General features: G+C 39.5%; 3 protein-coding genes across 3 annotated transcripts; all 3 read left to right on the top strand.

Moving 5' to 3' along the window:
- The first annotated feature begins 2,672 nt into the window (after positions 1 to 2,672).
- Positions 2,673 to 5,252, top strand: LOC125477636 (26S proteasome non-ATPase regulatory subunit 11 homolog). The gene is made up of 2 exons (XM_048584986.1): positions 2,673 to 2,829; positions 3,691 to 5,252. The coding sequence occupies exon 2, from the start codon at positions 3,717 to 3,719 to the stop codon at positions 4,983 to 4,985; it is 1,269 nt and encodes a 422-aa protein (XP_048440943.1). The 5' UTR covers positions 2,673 to 2,829; positions 3,691 to 3,716; the 3' UTR covers positions 4,986 to 5,252.
- A 266-nt stretch (positions 5,253 to 5,518) lies between these two features.
- Positions 5,519 to 7,554, top strand: LOC103947205 (vesicle transport v-SNARE 12). The gene is made up of 5 exons (XM_009358064.3): positions 5,519 to 5,813; positions 6,084 to 6,142; positions 6,261 to 6,449; positions 6,775 to 6,945; positions 7,279 to 7,554. The coding sequence occupies exons 1-5, from the start codon at positions 5,717 to 5,719 to the stop codon at positions 7,429 to 7,431; spliced, it is 669 nt and encodes a 222-aa protein (XP_009356339.2). The 5' UTR covers positions 5,519 to 5,716; the 3' UTR covers positions 7,432 to 7,554.
- A 1,463-nt stretch (positions 7,555 to 9,017) lies between these two features.
- Positions 9,018 to 11,473, top strand: LOC125477512. The gene is made up of 5 exons (XM_048584661.1): positions 9,018 to 9,674; positions 10,346 to 10,445; positions 10,579 to 10,699; positions 10,847 to 10,942; positions 11,067 to 11,473. Exons 1-5 carry the CDS (start codon positions 9,275 to 9,277, stop codon positions 11,199 to 11,201), a joined length of 852 nt encoding a protein of 283 aa, XP_048440618.1. The 5' UTR covers positions 9,018 to 9,274; the 3' UTR covers positions 11,202 to 11,473.
- The last annotated feature ends 4,330 nt before the right edge of the window (positions 11,474 to 15,803 follow it).

The following is a 15,803-nucleotide window of genomic DNA, read 5'->3' as shown; positions in this document are numbered from 1 at the left end:
GCTCACAACCCCGTATAATGGGCAAAGCCTCAGCAACCATAACAGTAGAAACCTGGATAGACAACTCATGAGTAGTAATGAAAGCACCTACAGAGTGCCTCACCACCAATCCAATAAAACCATCTTTCGAGTCAACAACCCAAGACGCTCATCCATCCCATTTAGCATAAAAATAAAAAAAAATAAAAAAAGAACAGTGGGGAAAATAACAGGCTTTCAAAACCTGTGCTATCACATCCCTGCCTCGACTTCGCTATAGTACGATATTGTCCGCTTTGGGCCCCAACCACGCCCTAACGGTTTTGTTTCTAGGAACTCACATGAGAACTTCTTAGTGGGTCACCCATCCTGGGATTGATCTCGTTCGAACTCACTTAACTTCTGAGTTTCGATGAACTCAAAAGTTAAGCAAGTTCGTGTGAGAGCAATCCCAGGATGGGACCCACTGGGAAGTTCTCGTGTGAGTTCCCATAAACAAAACCGTGAGGGCATGGTCGGGGCCCAAAGTGGACAATATCGTGCTACGGCGGAGTCGAGCCTGGGATGTGGTGGAGTCCGAGTTGGGATGTGACATGTGCCCATAGTGAATCTGACTCATGGATAAGCCTCCAACACTGGTTTGCCAGAAGTGCATCATTAAAATGCATGAAGTTCCTAAACCCAATCCCCTCATTTTCCTTAGGAAGTCTGAGAGTAACCTGAGAGACCCAATGAATGTGTTTCCTCCCCGCATCAGGCCCCCACCAAAAATTAGGAATTACAGAGTCCAGTTCCTTGCAAATGGTAGCCGAGAATTTAAACAGGTTCATCAAATAAGTCGGAATAGCTTGAACCACTACCTTGATCAGAACCTCTTGACCCGCCTGTGAAAGGGTTGCTTATTTCCATCGCTGAAGTTTCCCCATAATCCGCTCTTTAACATACTTTAATCTTTTTCGCTTAGATCGTCCCCACATAGCCGGCACACTAAGATAAGTCCCGAGATCATCAACAATTGGCATACCTAGAATGTTGCCAAGATCTTTTGACAAGGTCGTTGAGACATTTGCACAAAAAAAGACGGTAGATTTATGGAAATTAAGCTACTGTCTGGAGGCCATGCAGTAGTCTTGTATGAGCTTCACCAAATTATTACAATTCTCCACATTAGCTTTTAAAAAGAACAGTGTATCATCAGCAAAGAAAACAACCTATCCTCACAGGTGCGCAAGATTAATGAGGAAAACACCTCACTGACAATCAAGAAAAGATATAGGGAAAGTGGATCACCTTGACGAAGGCCTCGTGAGGGAGTGAACTTCTGACCGGCTAACCATTAACCAGAATAGCAAAATCAACCAAAGAAAAACAACAGAATATCAAATGCCTCCATTGTTGATCAAATCTCATTCACTCCATGACTGCCATTAATAAAACGCATGCGACCTTGTCATAAGCCTTATGCATATCTCATTTAATACCAAGCTCAAATTTAGCTTTTGTGCGTCTTGTCCGAATGAAATGGAAGAGCTCATGGGCAATGCCAATATTGTCTTATATTTGCTTGCCAGAAATAAAAGCATTATGTGAAGGGGAAATCAACTCCGGCAACAAGGAACAAAGGCGGTTAACCAACACTTTGGACAAGATTTTGTACGAGTAGTTACAGAGGCTAATGGGAAGAAACTAGGAAATAGACTCCGGATTAGGAACTTTCGGAATGAGTACAACATGTGTGGAATTGATGTGGTTTGGAAAAACAGATCCCTACATAAGCTTCCGAACGAACCCATTGACTTCACCCATAAGATTATCCCAAAAAAACTGGTAAAAAATTCCTTGAAATCCATCAAGCCCGGGGCCTTTAATCTCCCCATTTGAAAAGCCGCCTCCTTGATCTCCTCTATAGAAACCGATGCAAGAAGGGAAGCATTCATCAAGGAAGAGACGAATTTTGGTGAAAGAAAAGGAGATCAGAACCTTTCATTCAACTTTTATTTTGGATCTACACTTCATCTATATTAATTTTCTTTTCTTTGGTCAATATTTCTTTTTTTGGTCGGTTCAAATCAGTGAAGACCTTAAAAAATATTATAGCCCAGCCTAAAATCAACCTGGGCCGCAATCTCAAACGACAATCGTTTGGGGCTTTTACCTAGCAATTAGTCCAAAAGTAGGGAGAGACTCCTCTGGCTCTTTGGAGCCGTTATAACGTTTCAGTCTAATGATACATTGTCATAAATAAAACATTAAAAAAATAAATTAGATTACACCGTACCATTCGTCCGAGACGCTACCATATTCCTGTTGCATTTTAATTTTTCTAAACTTTTTTCCGCATTATTTCTATATTTTATTTATTTTAAGCACTATTTTTTTGTTATTTAACTTTTACCCCTGCATTTATTTATATTTGATATTTTATTTCTTTCTTGAGAAAAAAGAAAAGGGCAAATTTTTTGGTCGGCAGGAGGCTTTATTCCATACGGCTGTCCTCTAGTTAAATTACACACAGCATACCACTGAAAAAAAAAATAGAAATTAAAAAGAGGGAGAGAGAGAGAGTCATTTAATAGTTCTAATGGGCCTTCTCTTTAATTGTAAGTTGTAAGTGAAGTATTAAGTATGATTCCCGTCAAAAACGAGTTTGAATTACATTATTTCTTAATTGAGGTAATATCATTTGTTAAAAAATAAAAAAATAAAAAAAAAATAAAAGAAGAAGAAGAGAGAGAGAGACCTTTACTTAAGAGTCGGGACTTCACAAATTGGGCTGCTCGCCAAACCGTCATCCTCTCCGCATCGCCTTCGCTATTTCTTCAAGCTCGTCAAAATCCCTAGGTCAACCGGGTAATCTCTCTTTCCTGCGATCTCATTTACTTGAAATTCTCTGAATTTAGGTTTAATTTTTTGTATTTTTCAAATTAGGGATACGTTCTACTTTTAGGGCTTTCCTCAATTTCAAATATTTGATGTTCATATCTACTTTCTGCTAGAATTTTAGGGGTTTTCTCGTCTCCGACTTGCGTTGCGTTTATATCTGTGGGTAGTATGTTTTTACTCTATTTTCATCCGATTTTGCTCGAATGTTGATGTGTTGCTGAATTTGTACTTTCTTTAATCATCACTCTCCCTGATTTTGTTCCATTTTTACTGTTATGTTTGTTTGTTGGCGTTCGAGTTCGATTTTTTTCTTTTCGGTTTGAATTTTGTTTATTAATGGGTGTCTGAGTACTTGAAGCAAAGTTGAACCTTGAAATCTGCAGGATGCCATTATTGTTAGCTCACGAAGTTATATTGTAGATTACCAAATGTTATTAAAACCCCAGTTTGTGATGTTGACAAGGCGATATACTAAGTATGCTTTTGTGGTGCTAGATATCGATTATCTTTGGTGCGTCATAGTGAAAGATATAAATAAGCAGATGAACAAGAAACTATAGACTAGCCATGTAGATCTTACTTGATTAAAGATTTCATGGGTTCTCGAACTGGGTCAGCTAGATGAATTTGTGGTGCTGTAGAATTTGAATTTAAGTAACATCTTTCTTTGCGTGTTATTATTAAAAGGAAATTCACCCAGCGCATCAGAGTTCATAAGAGATTTGCTACTTCTTGGGATCCTAACTGATCCCGCTTTAATTTTGATATTTATTGCCTGATGTAATTTGCTATATGATTTTAATATTTTGGTCTGTTCCATTTCTGCAGGACTTGGATTGTTCAAAGCATTGAGAATGTCTTCATCATATCTCCCAGCAACTACTGATTCGATTGCTCAGGCTTTAGAGGCCAAAGCTCCATCTGAATCCATCTCTATTCTTTATCGCGTTCTTGAAAACCCATCAGCATCTCCTGAAGCTATACGGATAAAGGAGCAGGCCATCACAAATCTTTCGGATCTTCTAAGACAAGAAAATCGGGCGGATGATCTTCGTAACCTTCTCACTCAGTTGAGGCCTTTTTTTAACTTGATTCCCAAGGCGAAAACTGCAAAAATCGTCCGCATTATTATTGATGCACTTGCTAAGATACCAGACACGTCAGAACTTCAGATTTCCCTTTGCAAAGAAATGGTGCAGTGGACCCGTGCTGAGAAGCGAACTTTCCTTAGACAGCGAGTGGAGGCCAGGCTTGCATCTCTTTTGATGGAAAGCAAAGAGTTCTCGGAAGCACTAACTCTCCTATCAGGCTTGATCAAGGAAGTGAGAAGGCTAGATGACAAGCTTCTCCTTGTGGACATAGATTTGTTGGAGAGTAAGCTCCACTTTTCTTTGAGAAATCTCCCTAAAGCCAAGGCTTCACTCACAGCTGCAAGAACAGCCGCCAATTCTATATATGTGCCTCCAGCTCAGCAAGGAACTATTGATTTGCAGAGCGGGATCCTTCATGCAGAAGAGAAGGACTACAAGACTGCATACAGTTATTTCTTTGAAGCATTTGAAGCCTTCAATGCTCTTGAAGATCCTCGGGCTGTATTTAGCCTCAAGTATATGTTGCTGTGCAAAATTATGGTGAGCCAGGCTGATGATGTGGCAGGTATAATATCATCAAAAGCGGGCCTGCAGTACTTGGGACCTGAGCTGGATGCTATGAAAGCGGTTGCTGATGCTCACTCGAAGCGTTCTTTGAAGCTTTTTGAGACTGCTCTTCGTGATTTCAAGGCACAGCTAGAGGAAGACCCTATTGTCCACAGGCACCTCTCCTCCCTGTACGACACTCTCTTGGAACAGAATCTCTGCAGGTTGATCGAGCCTTTCTCAAGGGTGGAGATTGCTCACATTGCAGAACTGATTGAACTGCCAATCGACCATGTGGAGAAGAAACTGTCTCAGATGATTTTGGACAAGAAGTTTGCAGGGACTTTGGACCAGGGCGCTGGATGCCTCATCATCTTTGACGATCCAAAGACAGACGCAATATACCCTGCAACGTTGGAGACCATATCCAACATCGGCAAGGTCGTGGACAGCCTCTACGTGAGGTCTGCGAAGATAATGGCGTGAGGTTGTACGGTCAAGGAGGCTGTTTCCTGCCGTCGCTTTATTTCTTTCGGTTATACTTTTAAGTCAATTCTGTGATATCCCAGCAGTAGTCCGTTACTTTCGTTGTTTTAGACTAAATTGTACTTGTGAGTTTGGAAGTTTCTACCCCTTGGAGAATTTCATTCAACACAAAAGGCGAAGAGGATCTCTCTGGACCTTAGTGTCTGGAGTCTTCTCATCAAACAATTTGGACCGCACAAATTAAATTCAATGGTTTCTATTAATTTATTTTCTTGGCTCATCACACATAACCTGCGGTCTTGATTTGACTTACACACTAGTCAACGGTCCAAATTGCTTAATAAGGAGGCTCCGGACGCTTAGGTTCGGAGCGGACCCTCTTCCCACAAAAGGAACTTGTATTGAGACTACTTTTACTGAGGTTTACTGTGTTGTCAAAATGATCAAAACGCAGCGTCACAAGGGCAAAATGACATTGAAACTCCGGAATCTAACGGACGTCTTTTAACTGTCAACGAAGAGAGAGAGAGAGTGAGTGAGAAGTAGACGTCTGTTTATTTTTCACGGAGCCTTTCCAAGTCGAATCTGGATTTCCGTAAAGACCAAAATCGGAACATCGACGTTGAGGACAACCCCCGATCCTCCAAAGCCCAGATCGTTGCCTTCCCGATTCCCAAATTCCCAATTGAATTACCAAATTTCTGCGCCGCGCAGTAAAAGCAGTGACCGAGATGAGTGAGGTATTCGAAGGCTACGAGCGTCAGTACTGCGAGCTCTCCGCAAACCTCTCGCGAAAATCCAACTCCGCCGCCCTTCTTTCCGACTATGGTACTGTTCTGTTATTCCGTTTTCTGCCGATCCAGTGACATGGGTTTGTGAGATTAGCTCCTAATCTTCTTAATTATGTGTTTTATTAATCAATTAGTAATTTAGTAACATTAATTAAGGGATTTCTTTTGGGGGTTTATTGGGTAGTTTTTTGTTCAATTGTTTGTTGGGTTGCTTTGTGCAATTCCAGTCCTTTAAGCCACCGTGTGTTTTTGGGTAGTTCTGATCATTTTATGAAATGGGTTCGTTTTTTATCAATGTGAATTGCAGAGCAGAAGAAGCAGAAGTTTTCTGAGATTAAAATTGGACTGGATGATGCCGAAGCTTTGGTAATATGCTGCACAACATACAAATTTCACTTGTTTTTGCTTTTTCTGGAAAGCTACTGGGGCTTATATACGTTCCTTGTTTGTTTATGCGAACGAGTGATGTGATTTATTTTCTCAGATTCGGAAAATGGACCTCGAAGCCAGAAGCTTGCAGCCGAGCGTGAAGGCGGTGCTTCTTGCTAAGCTAAGGGAGTATAAATCTGATCTCAATAAGTTGAAAAGGGAAATCAAAAGAGTTGCATCGCCTGATGCCAGTCAGGCTGCTCGGGACGAACTGCTGGAGGCAGGAATGGCTGATGCACATGTGGTAAGTATGGACGCTGTTTGGATCATTCCACTTTCATTGGACATTGTACACATCCTTGTTTGAGAAGTTTTTACCAAAGCATATTTGATTCGATGAATTTTACACATTTATGCTTGACATGCTGTAATTGAAATCTAATTCCCAACTACCTAGGGTGCCCGTTCTTGCATACCTTTCGTCTTGATTTATGACAACGGCTTCTACTAGGCCGTTTTCTTTTATTCTCGGTGTACTATTTACGGATAGATGTAATGTTTATCTTCCATTGCTTTTTCTTTGGTAGAATACAATAAATTTTCTTGATGATTTATGGACAATGAAACAGGTTTCTTCTGATCAAAGAGAGAGAATGACAATGTCTGTTGAGAGATTGAATGAATCAAGTGATAGAATCACACAGAGTAGAAGAACGATATTGGAAACTGAAGAGCTTGGTGTCTCCATCCTCCAAGATTTGCATCAACAGCGGGAAACTCTCCTGCATTCCCATCAAAAAGTAAGTTTTAAATTTTTTAATCACGTTTCTGCTTAACTGAAGGTTCATTGTCACTTAGACTTCTGTTCGACTTTCCTGATGTCGAATTCGTGGAGTTTCTCGTAGATGTCATTCTCACATTTCAAAACCAGATTCATTCCTAAACTTTTTTAAAGACCTTACACATGAAGTGGAGTTCATGGTAGTGCACCAAAAACCCAAGATAATGTGGGTGTCTCACCCTTTATCATCCCAGGCCATAGTCCTCCTTTGAAATCCGACATACGATGTGAACAAGGCAGCTGCATTAGTGAATTTGTTAATCCGTGCGTGTTTTTTCTTATTCTTTTGCAGCTTAATGCAGTAGATGACGCCATTGACAAGAGTAAAAGAGTTTTAACTGCCATGTCGCGGAGGATGACGAAGCATAAATGGATCATCGGCTCAGTTATCGGAGCTCTTATCGTTGCAATCCTCTTTATTCTGTACTTTAAGCTTTCTCATTAACGGATACCTGATACGGATACCATCTCCGGTACTGGTAACTTTATTCAAAATGTTGTATCTGTATATGCTTTGTTGCCTGAATTATGAACCACATTCTTATCATATTCTCCCCGTATTCTACTTTGTCATTAGTCTTTTTTTATATTTACTTGAAAATGTTTCAATTAATATTTAATTAAAGTATAAATCACCCTTTTAATTAGTGAATATTTAATTAAAACGAAGAAAGAAAGAAAAACGTATAGATTAAGAAGCAAACGAGAGTATTGAAAAACTGTTTAAATCAAAATTAGTAGTTGACGAATTTCTTACTCAATTTAAACCGTTAACTCAAGCAGATTAATGAGCATACCTCTTCCTCATAGCACGTTAATAAACAAAGCATGCTCGCATCAACAACTCCATTGCGTCGGACTTTGTCGGACTGCATACGATGGCGAATAACAATATAACGGCTCGTTTGGTATGCCTGATGATTTTCTCGTCGGTAATGTTACTCCCGGACACCGTAGGCGGCGCGTGGAGTTGCCTTGGAGCCCAAGAACACCACTTTTCCCTAAAAAACTACTTCGGGGAAGCCTTCAAACAGCAACACGCTACGGGTTATATAGATATTTACTGTGAACCAACGGAACTCGATCCTTTTCCGTTTCCTACCCTTTCAAGTGAGGGGCATCAAAAGAAAAATATGTCATTTTTTCTATCAGCTAATTTTGATATGTGTGCGGGATGGTTCCAAGATGTTCCGCCGTATAATTGCGGTGCTGCCTTTCTCCCCACCGGCAGCCTCTCGACGCCCAGTCCCAGCCGGTGGAGTACCGGAAAATTCCCGGTACTCTGTCATGAGTATGATTGTGCCAAGAACAATAAATATTGCGAGGTCCACTTGCATGACGATCATGTACTTGTCAACTCGTCACCCCAAAAAAACATCTGGATTCGTTACGATCTTAATATCTAAATATCGAAGTTTGATTTGGCCAGGACCAAGCAATACTCCCAGTTCTGCACGCATGGCGATGGCGATAGAAAACACATCGAGTTGTTTTAAATTATGTTTAGAGGTTCTTAATCTGGGTTAGTTGAATTTTAATTAATAAAGGATTGTAATTAACGTTTAAGTATGTAGTTGCATACTTTCTTAGTCAACTGACATAACTTACAAACGCAAATGTCAAGAAATAATTTTTTTGTCATAATGTAAGCGTTTTTGTTGAATTGTTTTTAGTAAGATCTTGTATAATTTTACGATTACGCGTTGACGCGTTTTGTTGGTAAATAAGTTGAATAATATTTTTTAAATTTTCAATTAATCACGAACAAATAGGTGCCCAAACATACGTAAATCTTGTTATATCTCAGTGTTTGAAATTCAAAAATCATGTAATTCAGACTACGCAAATAAAATCTGCAAGTCTTCATTAAGAGTCTGAAGTTTTTATTGACTCATTTCGTTTGCACAAGTTAAGTGCTCATTCTCTCTTTCACAGGAATTAAGGTCTCGAATTTTCTGATCCAAAGAGATTCGAATTCCGCAAACATAGTCCCGTTTCAACCAAGGAACCAAGTCTCCTGGACCCACCAGCACAACACAGACAGAGAGCTCCAAAGACTGGACCGGAGAGAAGAAAAAATATCCCTCAGGCAGATTCTTTGAGATTCACAACCCATATTTTCCTTCCTTCCTTTCCTTGTCTCACCTTCTAAGCTCCACCACCTACCACCCACCGAACCGGACCAACCCAGAGAGAGAGGGAGAGGGATTTGACCCATACATACTTGCAATTTTGAACCAGATTTTGATTTCAATTTTATTATTTCACAGCCCAAACGAGCATCATCCATGGATTCTCTCTCATCGGTAAAAGTGCTTCCCTCCGTAGTCACCAACCCTCTCTGTCCACGGCGCCGCCGGATGCCTCCCCCTTCTTCTTCTTCGCACGGCAGCTTACACAATCGAAGTCTCTGCCGATTTTCCACCTCCTCCTCTGTATTCGGTGTGCCGTGCTCTCCCTATTCCAGAAGGAGGTTCGTGTGCCCGTCCGGCGGCGGCGGCACTGCGCAGGAGGACGAGGAGGATGGCGATGACGACGACGACGACGGAAGTGAGCAGGTGGAGAAAGCGCTTCACCTCGACGGTAATATCCCTTCCACGTCCGACGAGTTCGTGAAACGCGTGTCGTCTCGTGCTTACGACATGCGCCGCCACCTCCAGCAGACCTTCGATTCCAGCAGCTACGATGGTACGAATTAAGTTCATAGCTGCTCCTGCTTTTATTCAGCCGTTTGAGAAATGAGATTTTGGTGATTGTGAGTTTTTTGAGCGATTATTAAGTTAATTAACTATTAATCGTGCTTTATTTGTTTGTTAATTCGTGATTCATTAGCTTAAATTAGTGTTATATGATATAGAAACTTAACTTGATTCACACATGATCTATACTCTGTTTTTTCTTAATTTCCAAAAATTGAATACACATGCAATGCAAATGAAAGAGTTGCGAAAACTCGTGTATGACGATGCATGATTGGCTTTGGTATACTATCGTTGTGCATAATTGGCTTTGGTATACTATCGTTGTGCATAATTGGCTTTGGTATACTATCGTTGTGCATAATTGGCGTGGAGAGATTTTTTAATGTGCTCGGAACACGTGGTAGTATTGCCATATCCATATGTCATTAAACAAGTGGAAGGAATTTGTTTTTCATATGTCCCTCCGCTTGTATAATGACATATAACGTATGTGTCCATGTTCCAGGCACACTGAGTAGTGTACGATACTGTCACTGTAGCATCCCGCGTTATGGTGCTTTTTTCTCACCACCTTGAGTGCTGATGAGCATTACCATCACATTAGTTGTCTGTTGGATGAATGTGATTTAATCTCTGTGTACACAAATCTTGGTTCAGTATTGGAGGCCAACCCTTGGAGAGGACGTTCCAAGCCTGTGTATGTATTAACCCAAAGGGAAAACCAGTTGTGCACCATGAAAACCCGAAGAAATCGCAGGTCTCCTTCCTCTGCTCACTCTCTCTCCTGTGTGTGTCTGTTACCTTTCTCTTTGGTGGGCTTTAATTCTTGTTATTTGTGGCCTCAATGAGTCACTAGGTGTGGTGAAATATTGGTGGTTTATATGTGACAGTGAAGTTGAAACGGAGCTTGGGAAGCTGTTCTCAAAAAGAGGGAAGTGGAATCAAAAGAAGCAGCCGACGAACGAGACAAAGTTCCAGATGCTTGTGGAGGATATTAGAGATGGAGTGCTTGTAAGTATTTTTCTCTCTTCTTCTTGCCAATTGTGTAAATGCTTGCATTGTTGGTGTCGTGTGAATTTTTCATCTCGTAGGGATTAATAAATCTCTCTTATTGTATCTACGGTTGCATATTTTTTGAAATTTCAACGGCATTTGTAGGTTTTCGAGGATGAGAACGAAGCTGTAAGGTATTGTGACTTGTTGCAAGGAGGAGGTAAAGGTTGTGAAGGTGTTGCAGAAATAGAGGCCTCATCAGTAAGAAATAGAGACCCGTCTTTAAAATTGGCTTTTTAAGCATCGCGAAATTGTAATTGAACGATGATGGATGCACTTTTTGCTGAATTCTAACAACAATTGTTTCGTTGTGTTATAACTTTAGGTATTCGATCTGTGCCAGAAAATGCGAGCTTTAGCAGTTCTGTTCCGTCGCGGAATAAGCCCTCCTCTGCCTCAAAGCCTGGAGCTCAACCTTAGGGCTCGAAAGCGCTCGCTTGAAGACGAACAAGAACCATAAAGAGTACTCGATTCCTGCCTGGAACTGAATATTTGTCTAAGAAAGCATTCTTCTATGCAACTCATATACATACCCTGGATCTCTAAACTGTATATTATATATATTCATTGTAAGTTCTGGGGTTGTTCAACGCTCATTGTCTCGATTGCATTTCGCATACTGAATTATTGTATGCGTCGGTCGTATATAACTTTGAGTCTTCGATCTTGTAACATTAATTCCCTTCATCGGGTTTGATTTGAGGTTTGGCAGCTCCTGTGGAGTTCAGGCAAGAGGCTCGGTTTTAGGTTTAAGGAAGAGGATGATGGGGATGACATTATACCATATTCAAACGATGGTGTTCGCTTGCTCACCACGCAACAAAGTAATTTTGTGAAATCAGAAGACCGTTTTAGATTAAAACTTTTGGAGCTTTTCTAAGTTAAAATTTTGGTTTCGCCACTTACCCTAAAATTATAAGGGAAATTTTATTTGAACCCATGTAACTTCTTTTTACACCCAACTTAAATTTTAAATGTTAATTGTTCTTTTTACCCTCTTGTACAATTACCATCAAGTATAAGATGAAATTAATAATAAAATTAAAATGTCTCAATAAACCCACACATTATAATTAAACTGTATTATCACTTCTTGTTTATCCTACATTTGTTTCGACTAAAATGCTAATAACTCTTGTAGAGAAAGACAAGTTTTTTTTATCGATGGATCATGATTTTGAAGTTTTAATCCCTTGCCGACATGGATTTATGGATGAATGATAATTATTTGCCTCTTGAATTTATTGACCCCTTGTCGACATGTATATATAGAGAAGAATTGGAGTTGAGAGAGTTGCCACATCCTCTCTTTCAATGTCTACTTGCATTCACCAACTTGAAGGGCTATTACATCGTACCACCAAAAGTTAAACTTTAGTCGGTTCACATAATCATAAAGCCATGAAAAAAGCGTAGGTACTATAGCTATACTGGCCATTGGCCAACCCTGTATACATGGTTAGCCAATTTTGTTTTCATTATTTCTAAAATCTGTACCCAGATGTATCACTGAAGTAGGAGGAAACAAATTGGACATGGGACATCTCTCTCTCCTTCTCCTTTATGCTTCTTTCACGAACAATCATATGAGCATCTTTAGAAATACCCTCTGTTAATTTATCCTAGGTGACATTCTTTAAACAAAAGCGGTTCAAATATTCTAACATACTCCTCAACATATTCAAATTTTTCAGGAACACATTGGAGATCTGTTTCCCGTGGTGCACAGATACAAACTTCAATCAAATTTTCAATTTGGGATTTCGTTTTTTAAATGGGTGCAAAGATAAATTTACATTTTGAATTGGATTCATGAAGCTAGTCTAGGTAATAAAATTGGGTTTAAAAAAATATTAATTCTTTAATTAAAAATAATATAGGTATAAAAAATAATTTAAATGTAAAAAAAGATTACTAGAGTTCAAATAAAATTTCCCAAATTATAAATATCAACTACGTCGATTACTAATACAATGTGCGATGCCACATCTAAAATTTCTCACCAAGTTCCCACCCATCTGGCGGCGGAGTTAATTCAATGAATATAATCGCAAATTGGAAACAGTAGCAGTAACATGATTCACATGTTGGCACACCAACGCAACGCCAAAAGATAAAACAAGGTGAGAAAGGAATGCGATTCCGTTGAAAAAGTAAAGCCATAAAGACACGTCACTTTTTTTATTTTTCTTTACTAGCTTGTTTAGATCTCAATAAAATAAAAAGAATCCCACACAAATACTTGGTGCACACAAACTTTGCACCATATTGTCAAAGCAACTGCGTACACATATTATTATAATTAAAGCATTGTCGATTCTACCTGCGAACTTATAAGAAGTTGTCAATTTCTCTCATAAATTTTAATTTAGCCAAGTAGTCACCTGAACTTTCATAATTGCAAAAAGGTGTGGCCAACATATTGGTTTTTTTTTTCTTCTTCTTCTCTTCCGCTATTTTACCTGTACACTTTTTTGTTTGAATTTTAGGGTTTAGGGGATAAATTAAAATTCAAGGGGAAATTGGTCAAATTATAAAACTTCAGGAGGAATTTCAACTTAAGAGAAAATTGGTTAATTATAAAAAAAAATTAAGGGAGTAACGGGTTAAAATTTAAGTTCAAATGGTAAATTGACAACTCCTTACCTATACACTTTTTTCTTTTTCTTTGAACATATGATATTATCGACATTAAGGCGGAGGGAGTGAGTTTAGCCTCACAATGAGCTAACAATAATGTGGTTCAAATTCGCATTTGTAGAAAATTGAACCTAAAACCTCTCACTACAAGTGAAGAATATTTATTTATTTTTCCCTTTTAGATTAGCTATTTGTTTTTTTTTACTATAATACCCTTGTGTCAAAGGAAATGTTTAGGAATTTTAACGAAAAGCTTCCGGTACTGTTTACTTTAACGAAAAACACATTTTTACACTAAAAAGTTAATCCTGGTACTATTCACTTTACCCTTTATTTTGTCTTTCTCCTTAAAAGTTAAAACTCAAAGTTTTCAAGCCATTTTCATTAGATTTCTATGTTTCTATTGTGTTGTCCCTTTTTCAAGGAGCCACGTAAGGGATACAGTTATCTAGCATTACGGACATCAAGTAAGAAAAAATGGCAAGCTTGTAACAAATAGCAAAATCTATGGATATTATTGTAGATAATGTGGTTAGTGTTTTATAAGGGGGATCTAATTCAGAATTATAAAACTACTCAGGCTATGATGCAAGAATAATCTTATTTAAGCCCATCTAAAAGCCTCTTAGAGCATCATCAAAGGAGATGTCAAATTTTAAACATCAAAATGATAGTTGATAGCTTATGTGGCAATTTGACATTTTGTACAATATTTTACTCCACCTAATATGTCAAATAATAATATCATTTAATAAATTTTTTATCTTTTTTGTGGAGTCCAATGATTAAAGCAACCAATCAAATATTTCAAAAATATAACAACATTTATTATATATTATATTAATTTATTAAAATATTATTTAATAAATTTGACATCTGCTGACACACCCTAACCTAAATCAAGGCGTGCTAGCCTTCACGTAAGAGTGACGTAACCATGTGCACAGTGCGGAAGCAATACTGATATATAGAAACACAAGTGAATAAAAACAAAACTACTAAAAGTACTAGCTAAAATAAGGTGCTAGTGCGAGATTAAGTGTGAAATACACAATCATAGCATAAATAGCCTAAGTGCAGTCCAATTGGACAGGTACTAATTATACAACACCCAAAGGTGATCCTACATTTGTAATGTTCTGTCAGAACCACCGTCGAAATCCCCGTGAGCCACCAAAGCACTTCTACCTAAAACCTGGAGGGGTGCAAAACAGAAAGTGTGAGTGGGCAAAAACAAAACTTTTCAAAATCATTTCATTTATCAAAAGCGCTAACCCCTCGTCGTAAAACCTGTATAATTTCCCAGAAAAATAATATATATATGCTATATCAGAAATCATGCTCACGATGAAAATCCATAGAAATATACCATGCCAAAGTATCTCAATGAAATGCCATAAGTGTCACATCCAGGCGCGGGGCGGATCACTTCCCGAGCCCGCTCCACCACCATAGCACGATATTGTCCGCTTTGGGCTTACCATTCCCTCACGGTTTTATTTTTGGAAACTCATGAGCAACTTTCCAATGGGTCACCCATCATGAGATTGCTCTAGCCCCCTTCTCGCTTAACTTCGGAGTTCCTACGGAACCCGAAGCCAGTGAGCTTCCAAAAGGCCTCGTGCTAGGTAGGGATGGGAATATACATTTAAGGATCACTCCCCTGGGCGATGTGGGATGTCACAATCCACCCCCTTAGGGCCTGACGTCCTCGTCGGCACACACGCGGCCAGGGTTAGGCTCTGATACCAAATTGTCACATCCCGACCCTAGGCGGATCACTTCCCGGGGCCGCTCCACCACCGTAGCACGATATTGTCCTCTTTGGGCTTACCATTCCCTCACGGTTTTGTTTTTGGGAACTCACGAGCAACTTCCCAGTGGGTCACCCATCATGGGATTGCTCTAGCCTCTTTCTCGCTTAACTTCGGAGTTCCTACGGAACCCGAAGCCAGTGAGCTCCCAAAAGGCCTCGTGCTAGGTAGGGATGGGAATATATATTTAAGGATCACTCCCCTGGGCGATGTAGGATGTCACAATAAGTAATCCAGTTAAAATATATCAATGCCAGATATCATATCAGCCGGATCCACCTAACGTGGCATGCACGGCTGAGTCTATAGCTCATAACCAATCTCCATCATATCAAATCCTGCACACGAGTCGGAACCACTTAAAGTGGTCTGTACGACAAGACTAGGTGTAAAATAAATATGCTCTAGTGCTACGATCAAGTGAAGACTGTGTGAATGATCGCGGGTCGCCTACGAGTCGGAACTACCTATAATGGTCTGTACGACAAGTCTGTGCACCTAACTTGGATCCAAGGTGAGCATATGGTGTGGGAGGTGAACATCACGTGAAGGACTGTACCCTAACTCTGTGCATGAGCACTAACACCGGGGTGCAGGTTTATGAGCTC

The sequence above is a fragment of a genome, unplaced genomic scaffold (genome assembly GCF_019419815.1).
Source record: "Pyrus x bretschneideri cultivar Hongxiangsu unplaced genomic scaffold, Pyrus_bretschneideri_v1 Contig22, whole genome shotgun sequence".
In the NCBI taxonomy this organism is placed as follows: Eukaryota; Viridiplantae; Streptophyta; class Magnoliopsida; order Rosales; family Rosaceae; genus Pyrus; species Pyrus x bretschneideri.
This window is presented reverse-complemented; position numbering and strand designations above follow the sequence as displayed.